Raw genomic sequence first — 22,141 nt, 5'->3', positions numbered from 1 at the left:
CAATGCCTACCTAGGTATGCTCTTTAACAGACCGACAAATGTTTACTTATAGCTATTGTCCACTCTGATTACAGCCGGGCTTTAAATGTCATCATTATACAGTAAAGTGTATCTACCCAATGATCAATCAGATGTGGTTAAATATGGGTACACTCGATGCATCATTTTCTGTCAGGAACCATGTTGTATTTGTAAATATTTTATAAGACTGTTATAGGAAAGAACCAACACTTTCAAAGGGGTGTGGCAGGCTGAACCAATTGCAGGAAATACAGAGCAGCTTTTGAGTACTAGGCATCTCCCTAGACCAGCAAAACAAAGCTTCATTTTAAAACTGATTTTGAATCAGGAAAGGTACGTTTGTGCGCAACTTCTCTCTAGGGTTTGTTTGCCTAAAAAGACAAGCCCACCGCATTTTTATTTTTGCACAATAATTAATACCTGTTACAATTGTGTTATGTTAGATGCAACTATGAAAACAGTTTTAATATCCCTTTAACGGATCAAAAAACAAAAAAAAGGCTACAGCAGAACCTGTACCCAGGTATTTGCAGTACTTGCATGGATAAAAACAATGGCCTTTGTGAATTGTTTTAAGCAATGATAGAAGGTGTAGAGCTTGGCTGTCTATGTTGCAATTACATTGTATGTTTAATAGACTTCATATAGGTTATGTAATCTACAGGTTGTCTTTTCATTGCCTGTAAAATAACCAATATGAGTCACTACTTCCACTAGCACATTTACAGCCAGACACTTTGTAGGTATTGAGCTACTGAGTTCAGTTTTATTACAGGCGGATTCAGAGACTTGAGGAGACAGATGCGTCATAAACATCTGCTGTTTGCCTGGATCGCTCATAGCCGACTAATTCCGCATCTGGCTCACTGCCTGCATCACTTAGTACTGCACATGCGCCGGTCGGGCTGATGAGGCCAACGCCACCTTATGGTGCTGGACTATTTACTAATTTAGGGATGGGCAAATTAAATCATAACAAATGTTCTTCAGTTAGAAGCTTGAACAAGTGTATTCAAAAATAAATAAAATACAAAGATAAAAGAGCTGTACTATCCCATTAATATTGTGGAGGATTAAAGTACATACAATTTTATACAGCTTTCCAATTTACTTCTATTATAAGATTTGCTTGGTTCTCTTGTTGAAGAGTAGCTGGGAGCAGCAATGCACTACTAGGAGCTAGCTGAACACAACCAATGAGCCAATGACAAGTGCTGTGCGAGTGTGTGTATATAAGTGTGTGTGTATGTATATGTGTGTGTGTATATATATATATATATATATATATATATATATATATATGCACATGCACATACACATACACATACACATACACAGTCACCAATCACCAACTAGCTCCCAGCAATTCAGTGCTGCTCCTGGGCCTTCCTTGTTATGCTTTCAACAAAATATCCAAAGAGAATACAGCAAATGTGATAATAGAAGTGCATGGGAGAGTTGATTACAATTGTCTAAATCATAAATATTTAATTTTGACTTTTGTGTCCCTTTAACGCAATTATCAAAGTGTTAAGCTGCCACGCCTACCAACATCATTGAAACCATAATACTGGTTAGGATTTTTAGGATACTATTTTTTTTTATATAGTTTTCCTTATAAGCCAATGAGCAAATGATACCTAGGTATCAGCTTGATTAATCCCTTTACCCGTTTGTGACTGCTGCAATACCCTAAATATTGTCCATCCGTATCCCTTATCTGCTCCCATCACCATTGAAGTAAGTTCTCTCTCTCTCCCTCCTCCCTATGTATTTTTGTTGTATTTTAGTTGTATTTTACTGTATCCTGCTTGCTCTGTGTCAGGGTGCCAGGAATCAGACTGAGACGAGAAGTGCAAAAATAATCACACCTTTATTAATAACAAAAAAAATAAGAAAAAGTCCACAAGACAAATAACAAGCCAGGAGTCAAAACCAGAGCTTGTAGTCAGATGAGCCGAGTCAGGAGCCAAAGTGAGTAGTCAGACGAGCCGAAATCAGGAACAAGGAAAACGTCAGAGTCAGGAACAAGCCAGGGATCAGGAACCAGGAAGGACGTCAGACAGCCAGGTAATACACAGGAACTCTCACAAACAGGTCTGAGACAACGCAAAGGCAAAGCATACTGAACAGAGGCCCTTTAAATAATAAGTGATGACATCACAATTCTGAGACTGCATCCTGTCTCACACGGATGATGCACACCAGTCTGGCCATAAAAGGAAGTGCAGGAAATGAGCAGCATCCCCCACAATGCACCATAGTCAGCAAGAGAGGTGAGTAAAATGGCTGCCAGCAGCACATGGCAAACAAAACAGGGAAAAAACCCTGACAGTACAATCCCCTCAACGACCCCCTCCCCCGCGGGAGGACAAAAGGCTTATTGGGGAAACGGGCATGGAAGGCACGGAGGAGGGCGGGAGCATGAACATCAGAGGAGGGATCCCAAGAACGCTCCTACGGACCGTAGCCCCTCCAGTTAACCAAATACTGTACTCAGCCCCTGGACATACGAGAGTCAATAATGCTGCTGACCTCATACTCCTCATGGTTGTCAACAAAGATAGGACGGGGACGAGGCAACACAGTGGTAAACCGATTACAAACCAATGGTTTCAAGAGGGAGACATGAAAAACATTGGAGATGCGCATTGCAGGAGGAAGGTCAAGAGCGTAGGCCACAGGATTGACCCGTCGGAGTATTCGAAAAGGACCAACATAACAGGGAGCCAGTTTATTGGAAGGCACACAAAGGTTCAAGTTGAACGGAGTTGCCGGAGATGCTCCTCCAAAGCCGGAATACTCTGAGACATGAATGAATCGGGCAACAAGGATGGTTGAAACCCATAATTCACCATAAACGGGGATAACTTGGAGGAAGCATTAATAGCACTATTACGAGCAAACTCTGCCCAAGGTAAAAGTTCAGACCAATTATTGTGGTGATCTAAGACATAGCAATGGAGGAACTGTTCCAGAGCTTGATTAGACCGTTCCGCAGCCCCATTGGATTGAGGGTGATTTGCCGAGGAGAAGGAAAGCTGGATCCCCATTTGAGCACAAAAGGAACGCCAAAATCTGGAGAAAAACTGGCTACCCTGGTCCGACACTATCTCCTTGGGTAACCCATGTAAACGGAAGACCTCCCGGGCAAAAATTGAAGCAAGCTCCTGAGCAGTAGGCAAATTTATCAAGGGAATGCAATGTGACATTTTAGAAAAAGTGAGGCAAATTATTTGAAATCAAAGGTTTAAAAGTATTTAAAATATGCATTGCAGGCCAGAGAAACACCTCTTAAAAAGCTTCTTGAAAGTTGTGCGGGCTAGGCACTTATAATAACAGTATTTATACTCACATACAGCGCTGTCTGCGGGCTAGGCACTTTCAATAACAGTATTTATATGCACATACATCGCTGTCTGCGGGCTAGGCACTTACAATAACAGTATTTATATGCACATACAGCGCTGTCTGCGGGCTAGGCACTTACAATAACAGTATTTATATGCACATACAGCGCTATCTGCGGGCTAGGCACTTACAATAACAGTATTTATATGCACATACAGCGCTGTCTGCGGGCTAGGCACTTACAATAACAGTATTTATATGCACATACAGCGCTGTCTGCGGGCTAGGCACTTTCAATAACAGTATTTATATGCACATACAGCGCTATCTGCGGGCTACAATAACAGGTGGGATTTGACTGATATAAGGTTGTGCAAGCAATTAACATCGAAAATTCATAGAACTCATCAGTGAGGTTAATCTCTCCTTTTCAGTTATCATGTAGTGCCATTCACAAATCCAGTAGGTATCTTCAAATCTTAATGAGCCCCCTAGAAGAGCACCGAAACTGGAGAGATTTGTTTTCCTGCTAGAATCTAAGCACAGACTACTAATTAGACTCCGGCTAAATTACACTTCGTTTGAATTTGTATGCAAAAATAATGTTAAAGGGACAGTCTACTTTAATTTTTTTATTGTTTTAAAGAAATTGATGATCACTTGATTATGCAGAGACTGGGAAGTGGGTAATAAACAATGTTATATTAATATACTTATTATCTTGTATTTAAGCCTGAGCAAACTACACCCTTATCTCCGTGTTAGTTACGAACTTGCTTTTTAGCCAATCAGTCCTGACTCCTGCATAACTCCACAGAGGTAAGCACAATGTTATCTATATGGCATATATGAAATAGCACTGTGTGGTTGTGAAAAGCTAATAAGAGATAAGAGGTGGCCTGCAGGGGTTTAGAGGTTATAAAGTATATTAATCTAGCAATGTTGGTTGTGGAAAGCTGGGGAAGGGGTAGTAAAGGTGTTATCTATCTTTTTAAACATTAAAAAATCAAGTAGACTGTCCCTTTAAGCTACTTCAGTTTGAATAAGTCATATTGGTAGTTTAACGACAAATTAGACTATAATAGAATGTGTAATTATATGTAGTAAAAGAACTTTGCAGTATACTTATTATTTAAAGGAACGTGAATCCGAACATGACTTTCAGATAGATCATACAATTTTAAACACCTTTCCAATTTACTTCCATTATCACATTTGCTTCATTCTCTTGATATCCTTTGTTGAAAATCATAACTAGGAAGACTTGGGAGCAGCAGTGCACTACTGGGAGGCCTTTGCTGATTGGTGGCTGCACATATATACCGCTTGTTATTGGCTCAACCGATGTGTTCAGCTAACTGCCTGTAATGCATTGCTGCATCTTGAACAAAGGATGCACAGAGAATGAAACATATACATTTGTAATAATATAAGTAAATTAGAAACTTGTTTAAATCTGTAAGCTCTATCTCAATCAAGAGACTTTTTTTTGGTTTTCATGTCCCTTTAGTTATTGTGTCCCCTTTTTCTGTAAATGTAACTCTGAAAACTGTAGTATTTTCTTCCCAGCACCTCTAGATTGTCTGGAGAACCCTGACACTTCTACATTCTACACGGTGATTGGTTGATGTGTGCTGGAGCTGGTTTATATAAACAACTTTCAAGAGGCTTTTTAAGAGGTGTTTCTCTGGCCTGCAATGCATTTTTTAAATACTTTTAAACCTTTGTTCTCAAATAATTTGCCTCACATTCCATAATTGTTAATGAATAAATAAATAAAACAAAGAATTTGTCCTTTTTAATTATTTTTTTATTGACCACAAATGATTTGGTTTATTACATGTGCAAAAACAGGCCTGTATATGGTGAATAAATGTCCAAAGTCCATTGAAAAGATGTTGGAAAAGTGTTTTCTGATAAATTGAAATACCTCTATTACAGTTGTTCCCAATTGAAGGTATAGGCGGTGTTATTATGTCAGGAATGCATTTGAAAACTTTGTGATTGACTTATTGCTGGATTTTTGTATGATAAGAAATAAGTCTGAATTTAAAAAGACCACAAAAAACACATATGATGCACATGGAAAGGGAATTCTTGATCATAGCCATATGAGGCTGTATTCAAAAGAAAGCCCAACTGTAATTTGAGCAAGATGGGTTTTCAGACCATCATGCAATGGGGCAATATCTAGTGATGTCCAGCTAAGGCAAACACAAGGGGCAGATCTACAGAGGCGCAGAGTTCCCTGGTGCTCCCGGGACACATAACCACACCCCAAACCCCTGAATCAAGCCCCTGAATCATCTGTCTCTGCATCTCTGCTCATAGAACTACTAGAACTGTCATTGGATGAAAAAAAAAGTATTAAACTTTATGAATATGATGCATTTTATATAGAGCTACCGACTACCCCACTATTAGTGGTGATGGCTCTGGTTTATGGACTCTGTCTTGTTATCCCACCCTCCTTCTCTTTATATGTCCTAGAAAGTGACCCTGCTAGACAGCCAAGCCCTGAAACTGGACATTACTATCTCTGTCCGCAGGCCCTAGTCTCTGCCCAATACTCACCGTATGTCATGTTATACTGTATAAGACATCTAGAAATGTCCACTAAACTCAGATCGTAAGAGGTTGAGTAAGAAATTAGGCTTAAAGGGACAGTCAACTCAATTTTTTTTGTTTAAAAAGCTAGATAATCCCTTTATTACCCATTCCCCAGTTTTGCACAGCCAACATAATTATATTAATATACGTTTTACCTTGTACGTATCTAAAGTCTCTTCTGAGTCCCCTGATCACATGGCTATTTATTTATCTGTTGACTTGCATTTTAGCCAATTAGTGCAGTGTCAGGCACAACTACGGGCATAAGCACAATGTTATCTATATGCCCACATGAACTAGCAGTCTCTGGCAGAAATGTAGAGGTTAAAATGTTATAAAGTAAATTAATATAACAATGTTGGTTGTGCAAAACTGGGGAATGGGTAGTAAATGCGTTATCTATCTTTTTAAATAACAATTTTAGTGTTGACTGTCCCTTTAATCCTGTACTGTATAAGTGAACTAGTAACTCTGTTTTCCTTGACTCATATACTATAGCCAAGTTTTCCAGTCTTTTAAAAAACAAATAGTAATTATATAAAGATTTAGAGACAAAGAGAGAGATTGAGACATAGACAGGGAAAGATATATTTATCTCTCACTCTTTGCTAATCTCCCTCTATCAGTCGGTCTATCCATCTGTTATATATATAATTTATATATAACGCTCTCCTATCCTCACCTACCAGATTGTACATGCATACACATTAGCTATGACTGTTTGTGTCATGGGGTGGCTATTACTGTATTTCCTGAATCCATCTACTTGGTAAGAAATCATCTGAGGACATTTTCCGTCTGCTGAATAATACACAGAGCCTTCTGGGTGTACTGGGCAGAGACTGAGTGCTTTCAGCAAGTGGTTTGGATCATTAAACCTAATTGTCGGGGGATGGTGTAAACACAACTAAAATCTCTGATGTTGATATAATAAACCATGTAATAAACATATAACCCTTGAAATGTTAACTCCTTCTCTTCCATCAGGATGTAGAATCCATACCAGATATTAGTTTTGAATAATTATGTTGTATGCTAATTAGTAGGATGTTTTTAGCTTCTCAAATGAAACTGTGTAGTAAGCACAGATAAATAAAATAGTTTCACCCCTTGGCTGCCAACGAATTCTGCAGTGCTTTGCTGAGCAATGTGTTACAAATATCTTTGGCAGCCCAGGGGTAAACACATAGCATTATTATGCTCCTAATTTCCAGAAGTAATCCCCTCCCATCTCTGCTGGGTAGCAGTGATCACACTTGTGTATAGGAAGGAGAGAAAAGTGGTAGCTAATAAAGGTGTCTAGTAAAGCTGTAATATTCTAAGTAGACCAGCATGGATAACAGACTACCGGAAGTGCACAATGAGGTAACAGTAACCCTGATAGATACAATTGTATCATAACTCAGTGATTTTACATTGTATTGTGTACAAGTGGAGCTGACTTGTATTTGGGGTAGATATCCTTCACCAGTCTAAAGTTTATCAGGTGCTGATGAGTCATCTGTTCCAGACTGCTGTACAAAGATGCTCAGTGAGAGTTGATATCTGCTGTTATCACATTTAATCTACATTTTATTTAACAAGAGCTTTCAAAAGATTATTCTAGTTACTAGGAAGTATGTGTCGCTTTACCAGTGCAGAGCTGTACATCTAAAATCAGTAAATATTGCAGTGTTGATAACCATTAGAATACTGAGTGAAAATGCATAGGGACTAAACAAGAAAAGGCAAAAATGTGGTACTATGTGTGTAGAGACTCAGGTCACTGTTAAAAGTTTTACATATTATTGCCATTTTATAATCGGAATACTTTAATGCTTATTTACTGTTTGTTTGTAAATTAGTGTATGGACAAGGTGCAATAGGTAACAAGTCTAATCAGTTATACTACTGAAGATGACATCAACTTTTTAAAAAGAATATTGAACCCATACGTTATTCACTATGGTATAAAAGTATGTCGAAAGTTTTGACATTTTATTAGAGAAATTAATATTTTAAGATATTGAGCACATTGTTGGCTGTGGTGTGGATAAAGCTTGACTCATTCCAAATAGTTTTTGAGAATCAAAACTGCTTGCTGAAACATTCCAGAATAATGTGTTTGTAACAGCTTATTCGCCTTTTTATCCATGCAAAAGGAGTGATTTAATGTGTGTGTGTGTATTTATCTGTGTGTATTTATCTGTGTGTGTGTTTATCTCTGTGTGTGTGTGTGTATTTATCTGTCTGTGGGTGTATTTATCTGTGTGTGTGTGTATTTATCTGTGTGTGTATTTATCTGTGTGTGTGTATTTATCTGTGTGTGTGTATTTATCTGTGTGTGTGTGTGTGTGTGTGTATTTATCTGTGTGTGTGTATTTATCTGTGTGTGTGTATTTATCTGTGTGTGTATTTATCTGTGTGTGTGTGTATTTATCTGTGTGTGTGTGTGTGTGTATTTATCTGTGTGTGTATTTATCTGTGTGTGTGTGTGTATTTATCTGTGTGTGTGTGTGTGTGTGGGTGTATTTATCTGTGTGTGTATTTGTGTGTGTGTGTGTGTGTGTATTTGTGTGTGTGTATTTGTGTGTGTGTATTTGTGTGTGTGTATTTGTGTGTGTGTATTTGTGTGTGTGTATTTATCTGTGTGTATTTATCTGTGTGTGTGTGTGTGTATTTATCTGTGTGTGTGTGTATTTATCTGTGTGTGTGTGTGTGTGTGTATTTATCTGTGTGTGTGTGTGTGTGTGTGTGTATTTATCTGTGTGTGTGTGTGTATTTATCTGTGTGTGTGTGTGTGTGTGTGTATTTATTTGTGTGTGTGTGTGTGTATTTATCTGTGTGGGTGTTTTCCATAAATTCCAAACAAATGTATAATGTTATGTAATAAATTTGCTTACTTTACATATAAACTGCACGTATCAGATGTTTTGAGAAAATGGCTTTATACAAAACCAGACTGATTATTTCTGAAGCTCAGGATTCTAAAACTCTTTATTTTAAAGGATGTGTTCTATATGATTACTAATCTGCTGAATATCTGAGAAATTACAGAGTTGCATTAGCTCTGTATTACTGATGCATTTCTAGTGCTAAGAGAGTGTTTATATCGTCATGCCTTGCACCAATGAGCTCTTGTGTTTCCCCTTAGCCGTGGCATTGATGCAAGTCTCTGTGTATAGAGTTTAACTCACGAGCTGGATGACGTCACTTTGGGTACAGGGAAACTGCTTCAGATGAATTTGTTTTGGCCATGGAATGAATATCCCCTACAGTTCTCAGCATTGATGCATATTTATTTGTACCCTCTTGCGTCAGGAGTGTAATGAATTGCTATGCAATGTGTTGCTGTGCCTTAGGCAGACGAGGAGTAAATAGGCAATATCTGTATAGGGTTTGATTGCAAGTGGAGCTCTTTCAATAGAGCTGGGTGCATTATGTTTTGCAGGACTTTGCACAAAGTATAGAGCGCAATCTGCTGTTACACATGGGTGTTTAACATTTTAACCAGAGCAACTTAAAGGGATATGAAACCCAAATTTTTCTTTCAGGATTTAGTTACAATATACAATTTTAATCAACTTTCCATGATCCTTCTATTATCAAACGCTTTGTTCTCTAAGTATCCTTTATTCAATGAGCAGAAATGCGCTACTTGGAGCAAGCTGAATACACTGGGTGAGCCAATGCCAACAGGCTTATCTGTACAGCCACCAATCAGAAGATAGCTCCCAGTAATGCATTGCTGTTCCTGAGCCTACCTAGGCATGCTTTTCAATAAAGGATTCCAAGAGAGTGAAACAAATTAGATAATACAATTGGAAAGTTGTTAAAATATTTAGCACGTTTTAAGCCCTGAAGGATACAATAATTATTAATAGTTTAGCACAGAAGTTCATGATGAAGTCTACTATATTCAACATGAATTTCTATTGCATGAGGAGGGGAGTGCATGAAATTTATTTAGTGCTTAAAGGGGCAGTTTAGTCAAAATTTAAACTTTCATGATTCAGATAGGGCAGCAAATTTTAAACAACTTTCCAATTCTACATTTATCGTCAAATTCACTTTGTTCTCTTGGTATTATTTTTTTTTTTAAAAGCTAAACCTAGCTAGGTTCAAACTGATTTCTAAACTGTTGAAAATTGCCTCTTATCTCAGTGCATTTTGACAGTTTTTCACAGTTAGAAAGTGCTAGTTTGTGTGTGTCATATAGATACCATTGTGCTCACTCCTGTGGAGTCATTTATGAGTCAGCACTGATTGGCTAAAATGCTAGTCTGTCAAAAGCACTGAGATAAGGGGGCAGTCTGCAGAGGCTTAGATACAAGGTAATCACAGAAGTAATAAATGTATTAATATCAGTGTTGGTTATGCAAAACTGGGGAATGGGTAATAAAGGGAATATCTATCTTTTTTTAAACAATAAACATTTTCAAGTAGACTCTCTCTTTAAAGTGATGGCAAACAATTGATTATTGCCTATAGTGTTTTACTATAATTGTATTGCTAAAGTACAACTGCGAAAAAGGAAAGTATTAAAATTAACTCTATTACCTTTTAAATATGTATATAAAGTAGAGCCCGGAAGATATTTTTTTTCTAATTTTACTCCACCCACTAAGATATTTTTCCCTTCCAACAAGTGATGTATATAGCAATACCACCCACTACATACCTCCCCATCATTGCATACTCCCGATAATTAGGATACTAATGTGCATGCTCATAGTGATCTATGAACGAAACTCCAATTCCATGGTTGCATACGTCACTCATTCTATTCCTCGGAGCCTGTACGCATGCGCACCTGTATCATTAACGCGCATGAAGACTGAAGAGGAGATCAGAAGTAAACTAAGATTGCGCAACTACATGCATGCTCATTGATACCGCACATAAACTAAAGCGAGCCAGATGGACAGTATTCTGATTGGATACTTGAAGAAAAAAAATGTATAGCGGTAATAGGTTGTATTACACGATTGACAGGCAGCAATATTATACTAATGGAAATGAATTATTGCAGGTAAGGTAGCGGGAAATAAAAGCGCTAATACGTTTAATTGGATGATTCCGCTCAATTCATAAAAAGTGATTATAGTGAGTTTACCATCACTTTAATGTCCATTTAAATAACCAGCTTTTAACTGATTTTATGGCAACTTGGTTTTAGTTATGAAGCTAAATATAGCAAGCCTCCAGGTTAAGTGATTAGAGCATACACCAGTAGCAAATGAATAAGGTTCATTTAGGCAGATTTACATCCTGTGTGGGGTCAGGGCATGTTGGGAACATGACAGACCGGCTTGTAAGACATTTATATTGAAGGGAATGTGACAGGAGTCAGAGTGGGACTGGGCTCCCATCCTGTGACAATACCATAGCATGTCATACATAGACAAGATAGTCTGTTGTTTTTTTCCCCACTATATTCTCTTGTTATCCTTTTGTTGACAACTTTGTATGAAGGCTCAGGAGCAGGAATGCACTACTGGGAGCTAGCTGGTGATTATTCACTACACACATATGCCACTTGTCATTGGTTCACCAGATGTGTTCTGTTTGTACCAGTAGTTCATTGCCCTGGAGCAAATTTTACCTATGCTTTTAACCCATATGCGGGGGTTAAACACATATAAATATATATAGAAAGAGAAGCAGTCTGCCAGTGGCTTGTTCTTGGCCCAGTTACCACCTGGGAGTAGCTTATTTTAGCCCGATTGCTTTTCATAGAGGTAAACAACTTTCCTGAAGTATATAAGTCTGATGCCGCCTAGCTAGGTTAGTCCAGCCCCAAGCAATTCTCCTCTGAACAAAGGAAATGTCAAACGCAGACGATTGTTTTGGCCTCCTTTGGGCTTCGTCAATGAGGTGCAGCCATATCCCTCTCAGCACATTGGGAAGGGAGTCTGGTTACCCCCATCATCCTTAGGGAGACTTTCCCCAGGGTACAATACAAATATGTGCAGAAAAAGAATCCCAGTTGTGCTTTTCACAGAGGAAAACGTTCCTGAAGTGTATCAGTCTGATCCCGCAAGTCAGTCGATATGCAGGAATTACTGGTTGCTGGGGTTTGTTGTACTTCTTCTTTTGTAAACCGGTATCTAACTTCAGCCATAGAAATGCATATTAGATCACATGACTTTCTTTTAGCTGACATCACATTGTATGGAATTTCCATCATTCTAGCTGAAAGCAAGTTTAAAGGGACATAAAGCCTAATGATTCAGAGAGAGCAGATAGAATCAGATATAGCATGTACTTTTTAAATAACTTTCCAATTTATTTCTATTATCTAATTAGTTTAATTATTTTAATGTACTTTTTTTTTTATAAAAGTGTACCTTGGTAGGTTTAGAAGCTGCTGACTGGTGGCTGCACATATATGCCTCTTGTCATTGACTGATCCTTCAACAAAAGATACCAAGAGAATGAAGCAAATTAGATAATATAAGTACATTGGAAACGTGTTTAAAATGGCATTCTCTATCTGAATCAGGAAGGAAACGTATTGGATGTCACGTCCCTTTTTAAGTAGCAAAACTTGTTGAGTAGAATTACACTATGTTGGTTTCCTTTTGATTCATTTGATTGTGGCAGTTTGGAATACATTTCAAATTCCACCAAAAATGACAATATATTATTATCCTGTGACATTGTCCTATTCTTTTTTATTCCCTTTTTATATTTTACGTGTGTGCTGATTTAGCTCCTGTTGTTTGGATGCGGCAATCTTGAGAGTGTAATTGGATTTTTTTTCCTCTCAAGCTTTTGGTTGTCTACTGTTAAGAGACACAAAAATGATAATGCATATGAATGGATTTCAGTTTTGAAAAGAGGTATTTTCCCCAATACACGTATATAATAGGATTTTTTTATCTTTTAAACGTTGTGACTGTGAAAAATATTAAGGGACAACTCAAGGCAGTAGAATTGCATAATTAACAAGTGCATAAAAAAGACAATGATTTAACACCTACTGTAAATTTTAAATAAGCAGTAGATTATTTTCTGACAAATTTATTTCCATCTTAATGGGAGGAGAGTCCACTTCTTCATTCATTACTTGTGGGAATTAAGAACCTGGCCACCAGGAGGAGGCAAAGACACCCCAGCCAAAGGCTTAAATACCTCCCCCACTCCCCTCATCCCTCAGTCATTCTTTGCCTTTTGTCACATTATCTCCATGGTCACAGGGGGTAAGGGTGCCCTTCTACTGCAAGAGAATATGAAAGAGGCTATGGGACAATTTTTTTGTTTTGTTTTGTTAAAGCCCATGTCAGCAGTCCTCCGCAAAGCCTGAGCAAACCAAGAGCTCTTGGGAGCCGGCTCAGTCCTGGAATAAATCCAAGCAGAGCAAGAAGCCTGCCGAGTTTAAGTAGGCATGAACGGGCAGTCCCCGGTCATCTTCTGGATCATGTAGGGGGCAATCTTTCGCTCTTTTCAGTCGCTTGGTTCAGGGACGTGCAGGATCCATGGGTCCTGGAAGTCATAGCTCAGAGGGTCACAATATAGGTTTCAAGTCTCAGCCACCCAAGGGCAGTTCCTCCTTTCTCTGTCTTCCTGATCAGAAAGGAGGGAAGCCTTTCTGGAGTGCGTACAAGATCTGTTTTCTTAGGAGTTATTGTGTCTGTGCCTATCGCAGTGAGAGGTTTGGGATACTATTCAGACCTTTTCGTGGTTCCAAAGAAGGAGGGAATTTTACATCCGATTTGGACCTGAAGTGCTTAAACAAGTTTTTCAAGGTCCCCTTGTTCAAGAGGGAGACAATAGGTCCATTCTTCCCCTCGTTCGAGAAGGTTAGTTCTTAACCAAGATAGATCTGAAGGATGCTCCCTTCATGTACCAATCCTCAAGGACCACTTCCAGTTCCTAGGGTTTGCGTTCCTGGAGTAGCACTTCTAGTTTATTGATCTTCTGTTTGGTCTAGCTGGTATAGTGGTGAGCATAACTGCCTTCCAAGTAGTTGACCCGGGTTTGATTCTTGGCCAACGTAGCATTCTCCAATAAGTTTTTTGGAGAGTGGACCATTCTTAATTTCTCCTCTGTCTTCTTCGATCCCATGGATGGAAGATAAATCTAGAGAGAGTTTTCTTGTATCAAGTACCAGGGTGGAAGTCTCAATAGACATGAGAATTTTTCTAACAGACCAGAGATGTTGCAGGCTAGCTTCAACATGTCTTGCCCTCCAGACCTCCTTAAGGCCATCTGTGGCTCGGTGTATGGATGTGATTGGTTTCATGGTGTCCAGCATGGACATAATTTTCTTTGCCAGGTTTCACCTCAGACTGTTGCAACTGTGCATGCTGAAGCAGTGAAACTGCGATCATTTGGGTCTGTCTCAACAGATTTCTCTGGACAACAGATAGAGAGAATCACTCTCTGGTGATTTTGTCCGGATCACTTGCCCCAAGGGATGTCCGTCTCAAGACCATCCTGGGTGATTATGACTACGGTTGTATGTCAGGAGAGGGAGCTGTTTGGGGTGCCAAGAAGGCACAGGGCCTATGGACTCCCGATCGCATTTTAGTTCTTCAAGCAATATACAATGCTCTGAAGGCTGGGCCTCTGCTGGGTTCGTCCCAGTTTATCAGATTCCAATCAGACAATATATCCTCAGTGGCTTACATCAACCATCAGGGGGGAACGAGATGCTCCCTCCTGTTTTTTTCATTCAGTGTCCTCTAGAGCTTGGGTATTTGTTCCCACAAGTAATGAATGAAGCAGTGGACTCTGCTTCCATTAAGATGGAAAACATAAATTATGCTTACCTGATAATTTTATTTCCATCTGTGGGAGGAGAGTCCACTGCTCCCGCCCTTTGAGTAGTGAACGTAAAACACAGAAAATAAACAAAAAACGTGGAGGTATAGACAAATTAGTTGGATGTATAATTGACCATCAAATACAATAGTATAAATTCAGGATGCTTAAATCCAAAAGTTAGTTATAGTCTCCATGGGACCTAACTGACAGTAACACAGGAATTATTATTTCAAATTACAGTAAGACCCTGTGTAGTGCTGTGGATGCATTCTGAAAAATAGAGCATAAAGTGGAATTCCTTAAAGGGGTACTAAACCCAAATTTTTTCATTCATGATTTAGATGGAGCATGTGATTTTAAGCAACGTTCTAATTTACTCCTATTATCAATTTTTCTTCATCCCCTTTGCTATCTTTATTTGAAAAAGCAGGAATCCAAGCTTTGAAGCCGGCCCATTTTTGGTTCAGAACCTGGGTAGTGCTTGCTGATTGGTGGCTGAATAAAGATAGCAAGAGAATGAAGAAAAATTGATAATAGGAGTTAATTACAAAGTTGCCTAAAATTGCATGCTCTGTCTGAATCATAAAAAAAAAATCTGTTGAGAATATCCCTTTAAACAGGGCGATTATATGTTATTAGGTAGAACAGCTGACTTGCTGTCTAGGGATATCATCTCAGTTGTGTCTTGTTCACCTATTGTGGAGTTTGTCTTTTGCTTTGTACTTCTTTTGTTCTTTTCTGACAATTAAATTATTACAAAAATCCAGTAGATAAAGTCATTTTTAATTTGCTATTTTTTCTTCGCAAAAGAGACGTGCTGCAGCAAATTCTGTATAGGAACAATTACTTGAGCATCACTACATAAAAAGAAGATATTTTACTTCAAAGTTTCCTCAGTGGCCATATCCCATTGTAAAGGGACTTTAAGCATCATGAAGCTAGTCCCAGGACTTGCAAAGGAGCGCCCATCGGGCATGTGCGGGCATAGTCCTGTTATTTCCCTCCGTTTATTGGAGTTTTACTATGAAATCTTGCTTGATTTCAGTGAAATCTCATGAGATCACAGTAAAAGCAATTTTGATATCAGCACTGATGAAGCTGATTCAATGGGATTTTTTCTCAACATGCAACTTACAGTAGATGAAGAATAACTGTTCCCAGAGCACTTATTCTTGGAAGCTGAAGAAATTTGAGGTAAAATATCTTCCTTTTTTACATAGAATGTTCAGGTAGTATTTTCTACACTGCTTTTTACAATTATGCTGCATCCCTTTCAAGTGCTTTGGTATTATGGATATTATATCCCTTTAAGTCCCTAAGTATGCTTTACATGGGGGCCTGGGCTGTGAATCTTCTACAATAAAAATGTAATGTCTGAAAAATGCATTATTTGCTAAGCAATGTACACACCAGCAAACTGTATATATGTTGTACTTGTACTGCATGACCTGCAGAGAATAATCAGCGTCAGCAATTGCTGCACATGAGCTCGGAACAGGACTAAATAATGCAGGGAAAGTCACTATGATGCTTAGTAGGAAAAGGTATCGCCAGCAGAAAAGGTGAGGTTTTTATGCCATTTTATAATTCTTATGTTGAAGGTTAGGTACAGTTCTAGAGACATATCTTTGGATAGATGTAAATAAATTAGAATGCCATGGTCTAAAAAAAACAACCTATAAGGAAAGACTTTAATATATGAATATATATATATATATATATAGCTAAGAGGAAAGAATAAAGAAAGGTAATTATGAAATCTAAGTGTATTAATAGACCACTCAGTGCAGTAGAATTACATAATTAACAAGTACATAAGAACAAGATAAGACAATAACACCTGTTCTGAATTTCATATAAGCAGTAGATTTTTTTTCTGACAAATTTATTTTTTCTCCCATTTCCCGGCCCCCTGTATCATGTGACAGAGATCAGCCAATCACAGACTAGTGTGTGTGTGTGTGTATATATGTATATATATATATACCCTGTGAGCTTGTGCACATGCTCAGTAGGATCTTGTTCCCCAGAAAGTGAGAATATAAAAAGACTGTGCAAAATTTGATAATGGAAGTAAATTGGAAAATGTCTTTAAAACTGCTGCTCTATCTTATTCATAAAGTTTATTTTGACTTGACCACATCACACTTCCAATTTTCTGACCGTTTGGGAGCAAGGCTATTTTTACATTTTTGCTGTGTTTGTGTTTAGCTATAATTTTCCTCTTACGCATTTACTGTACCCACACATATTATATACCGTTTTTCTCGCCATTAAATGGACTTTCTAAAGATACCATTTTTTTCATCATATCTTATAATTTACTATAAATAAAATGATAAAATATGATGAAAAAATAAAAAAACACACTTTTTCTAACTTTAACCCCCAAATCTGTCCCCACATCTACAACCACCAAAAAAACACCCATGCTAAATAGTTTCTAAATTTTGTCCTGAGTTTAGAAAAATACCCAATGTTTACATGTTCTTTGCTTTTATTGCAAGTTATAGGGCAATAAGTACAAGTAGCACTTTGCTATTTCCAAACCATTTTTCTTTTCAAAATTAGCAATAGTTACGTTGTAACACTGATATCTGTCAGGAATACCTGAATATCCCTTGACATGTATATATTTTTTTTAAGTAGACAACCCAAAGTATTGATCTAGGCCCATTTTGGTATATTTCATGCCACCATTTCACCGCCAAATGCGCTCAAATAAAAAAATTGTTCACTTTTTCACCAACTTTTTAACAAACTTTAGGTTTCTCACTAAAATTATTTACAAACAGCTTGTGCAATTATGGCACAAATGGTTGTAAATGCTTCTCTGGGATCCCCTTTGTTCGGAAGTAGCAGACTTATATGGCTTTGACGTTGCTTTTTGGTAATTAGAAGTCTGCTAAATGCCGCTGCGCACAACACATATATTATGCCCAGCAGTGAAGGGATTAATTAGGGAGCTTGTAGGGTTAATTTTAGCTTTAGTGTAGTAGATAACCCAAAGTATTGATCTAGGCCCATTTTGGTATATTTCATGCCACCATTTCACCGCCAAGCGCGATCAAATAAAAAAAAGGGGTTTATTAGGTAGCTTGTAGGGTTAATTTTAGCTTTAGTGTAGAGATCAGCCTCCCGCCTGACACATCCCACCCCCTGAACCCTCCCTGACCCCCTCAAACAGCTCTCTTCCCTCCCCCACCTCACAATTGTCACCGCCATCTTAAGTACTGGCAGAAAGTCTGCCAGTACTAAAAAAAAAAGCATTTTCTCCAACATAGGTGTGTCCGGTCCACGGCGTCATCCTTACTTGTGGGATATTCTCTTCCCCAACAGGAAATGGCAAAGAGCCCAGCAAAGCTGGTCACATGATCCCTCCTAGGCTCCGCCTACCCCAGTCATTCTCTTTGCCGTTGTACAGGCAACATCTCCACGGAGATGGCTTAGAGTTTTTTAGTGTTTAACTGTAGTTTTTATTATTCAATCAAGAGTTTGTTATTTTAAAATAGTGCTGGTATGTACTATTTACTCTGAAACAGAAAAGAGATGAAGATTTCTGTTTGTATGAGGAAAATGATTTTAGCAACCGTTACTAAAATCCATGGCTGTTCCACACAGGACTGTTGAGAGGAATTCACTTCAGTTGGGGGAACAGTGAGCAGTCTTTTGCTGCTTGAGGTATGACACATTCTAACAAGACGATGTAATGCTGGAAGCTGTCATTTTCCCTATGGGATCCGGTAAGCCATTTTTATTCAGACAGTAAATAAGGGCTTCACAAGGGTTTATTAAGACTGTAGACATTTTCTGGGCTAAATCGATCATATTTACACATATTTAGCCTTGAGGAATCATTTAATCTGGGTATTTTTTGTAAAATCATATCGGCAGGCACTGTTTTAGACACTTTATTCTATAGGGGCTTTCCCTAATCATAGTCAGAGCCTCATTTTCGCGCCGGTATGGCGCACTTGTTTTTGAGAACAGCATGGCATGCAGCTGCATGTGTGTGGAGCTCTGATACATAGAAAAGTCTTTCTGAAGGCATCATTTGGTATCGTATTCCCCTTTGGGCTTGGTTGGGTCTCAGCAAAGCAGATTCCAGGGACTGTAAAGGGGTTAAATATAAAAACGGCTCCGGTTCCGTTATTTTAAGGGTTAAAGCTTCCAAATTTGGTGTGCAATACTTTTAAGGCTTTAAGACACTGTGGTGAAATTTTGGTGAATTTTGAACAATTCCTTCATACTTTTTCGCAATTGCAGTAATAAAGTGTGTTCAGTTTAAAATTTAAAGTGACAGTAACGGTTTTATTTTAAAACGTTTTTTGTGCTTTGTTATCAAGTTTATGCCTGTTTAACATGTCTGAACTACCAGATAGATTGTGTTCTGACTGTGGGGAAGCCAAGGTTCCTTCTCATTTAAATAGATGTGATTTATGTCATAAAAAATTTAGTAAAAATGATGCCCAAGATGATTCCTCAAGTGAGGGGAGTAAGCATGGTACTGCATCATCCCCTCCTTCGTCTACACCAGTCTTGCCCATACAGGAGGCCCCTAGTACATCTAGCGCGCCAATACTCCTTACTATGCAACAATTAACGGCTGTAATGGATAATTCTATCAAAACATTTTAGCCAATATGCCCACTTATCAGCGAACGCGCGACTGCTCTGTTTTAGAATATACTGAAGAGCATGAGGACGCTGATGATATTGTTTCTGAAGGGCCCCTACACCAGTCTGAGGGGGCCAGGGAGGTTTTGTCTGAGGGAGAAATTTCAGATTCAGGAAAAATTTCTCAACAAGCTGAACCTGATGTGATTACTTTTAAATTTAAGTTGGAACATCTCCGCGCTCTGCTTAAGGAGGTGTTATCCAATTTGGATGATTGTGATTATCTGGTCATTCCAGAAACACTATGTAAAATGGACAAGTTCCTAGAGGCCCCGGGGCCCCCCGAAGCTTTTCCTATATCCAAGCGGGTGGCGTACACTGTTAATAAAGAATGGGACAGGCCCGGTATACCTTTCGTACCTCCCCCCATATTTAAAAAATTGTTTCCTATAGTCGACCCCAGAAAGGACTTATGGCAGACAGTCCCCAAGGTCGAGGGGGCGGTTTCTACTCTAAACAAGCGCGCCACTATACCCATAGAAGATAGTTGTGCTTTCCAAGATCCTATGGATAAAAAATTAGAAGGTTTGCTAAAAAAGATGTTTGTTCAGCAAGGTTACCTTCTACAACCAATTGCATGCATTGTCCCTGTCACTACAGCCGCGTGTTTCTGGTTCGATGAGCTAGAAAAGGCGATTATTAGTAATTCTTCTTCTTATGAGGAGATTATGGACAGAATTCGTGCTCTTAAATTGGCTAATTCTTTCACCCTAGACGCCACCTTGCAATTGGCTTGGTTAGCGGCGAAAAATTCTGGGTTTGCTATTGTGGCGCGCAGAGCGCTTTGGTTAAAATCTTGGTCAGCGGATGCGTCTTCCAAGAACAAATTGCTTGACATTCCTTTCAAGGGGAAAACACTGTTTGGCCCTGACTTGAAAGAGATTATCTCTGATATCACTGGGGGCAAGGGCCACGCCCTTCCTCAGGATAGGTCTTTCAAGGCCAAAAATAAACCTAATTTCTCCAACATAGGTGTGTCCGGTCCACGGCGTCATCCTTACTTGTGGGATATTCTCTTCCCCAACAGGAAATGGCAAAGAGCCCAGCAAAGCTGGTCACATGATCCCTCCTAGGCTCCGCCTACCCCAGTCATTCTCTTTGCCGTTGTACAGGCAACATCTCCACGGAGATGGCTTAGAGTTTTTTAGTGTTTAACTGTAGTTTTTATTATTCAATCAAGAGTTTGTTATTTTAAAATAGTGCTGGTATGTACTATTTACTCAGAAACAGAAAAGAGATGAAGATTTCTGTTTGTATGAGGAAAATGATTTTAGCAACCGTCACTAAAATCCATTGCTGTTCCACACAGGACTGTTGAGAGCAATTAACTTAAGTTGGGGGAACAGTGAGCAGTCTCTTGCTGCTTGAGGTATGACACATTCTAACAAGACGATGTAATGCTGGAAGCTGTCATTTTCCCTATGGGATCCGGTAAGCCATGTTTATTAAGATCGTAAATAAGGGCTTCACAAGGGCTTATTAAGACTGTAGACTTTTTCTGGGCTAAATCGATTCATTATTAACACATATTTAGCCTTGAGGAATCATTTAATCTGGGTATTTTGATATAATAATATCGGCAGGCACTGTTTTAGACACCTTATTCTTTAGGGGCTTTCCCAAATCATAGGCAGAGCCTCATTTTCGCGCCGGTGTTGCGCACTTGTTTTTGAGAGGCATGACATGCAGTCGCATGTGAGAGGAGCTCTGATACTTAGAAAAGACTTTCTGAAGGCGTCATTTGGTATCGTATTCCCCTTTGGGCTTGGTTGGGTCTCAGCAAAGCAGATACCAGGGACTGTAAAGGGGTTAAAGTTAAAAACGGCTCCGGTTCCGTTATTTTAAGGGTTAAAGCTTCCAAATTTGGTGTGCAATACTTTTAAGGCTTTAAGACACTGTGGTGAAAATTTGGTGAATTTTGAACAATTCCTTCATATTTTTTCGCAATTGCAGTAATAAAGTGTGTTCAGTTTAAAATTTAAAGTGACAGTAACGGTTTTATTTTAAAACGTTTTTTGTACTTTGTTATCAAGTTTATGCCTGTTTAACATGTCTGAACTACCAGATAGACTGTGTTCTGAATGTGGGGAAGCCAGAATTCCTATTCATTTAAATAAATGTGATTTATGTGACAATGACAATGATGCCCAAGATGATTCCTCAAGTGAGGGGAGTAAGCATGGTACTGCATCATTCCCTCCTTCGTCTACACGAGTCTTGCCCACTCAGGAGGCCCCTAGTACATCTAGCGCGCCAATACTCCTTACTATGCAACAATTAACGGCTGTAATGGATAATTCTGTCAAAAACATTTTAGCCAAAATGAACACTTATCAGCGTAAGCGCGACTGCTCTGTTTTAGATACTGGAGAGCATGACGACGCTGATAATAATGGTTCTGAAGGGCCCCTAAACCAGTCTGATGGGGCCAGGGAGGTTTTGTCTGAGGGAGAAATTACTGATTCAGGGAACATTTCTCAACAAGCTGAACCTGATGTGATTACGTTTAAATTTAAGTTGGAACATCTCCGCATTCTGCTTAAGGAGGTATTATCCACTCTGGATGATTGTGACAAGTTGGTCATCCCAGAGAAACTATGTAAAATGGACAAGTTCCTAGAGGTCCCGGGGCTCCCAGAAGCTTTTCCTATACCCAAGCGGGAGGCGGACATTGTTAATAAAGAATGGGAAAGGCCCGGTATTCCTTTCGTCCCTCCCCCCATATTTAAAA

At 38.8% G+C, this 22,141-nt stretch overlaps 1 protein-coding gene across 8 annotated transcripts in view; it reads left to right on the top strand.

Annotated features, from left to right (window-relative positions):
* ST3GAL4 (ST3 beta-galactoside alpha-2,3-sialyltransferase 4) overlaps positions 1-22,141 on the top strand; it is a 722,373-nt gene that overhangs the window by 433,108 nt on the left and 267,124 nt on the right. Inside the window, exon 1 of one of the 8 annotated variants that reach the window (XM_053691560.1) lies at positions 7,262-7,347. The exons of the other annotated variants lie outside the window; for them this stretch is intronic. Within the exon in view, the coding sequence (XP_053547535.1) occupies positions 7,315-7,347 (33 nt within the window). The 5' untranslated portion in view covers positions 7,262-7,314. Of the gene's footprint in view, positions 1-7,261; positions 7,348-22,141 lie in introns of those variants that run through there. 8 annotated transcript variants of the gene reach the window in all.

This window comes from Bombina bombina, chromosome 8, assembly GCF_027579735.1.
Source record: "Bombina bombina isolate aBomBom1 chromosome 8, aBomBom1.pri, whole genome shotgun sequence".
NCBI classification, from domain to species: domain Eukaryota; kingdom Metazoa; phylum Chordata; class Amphibia; order Anura; family Bombinatoridae; genus Bombina; species Bombina bombina.
This window is presented reverse-complemented; position numbering and strand designations above follow the sequence as displayed.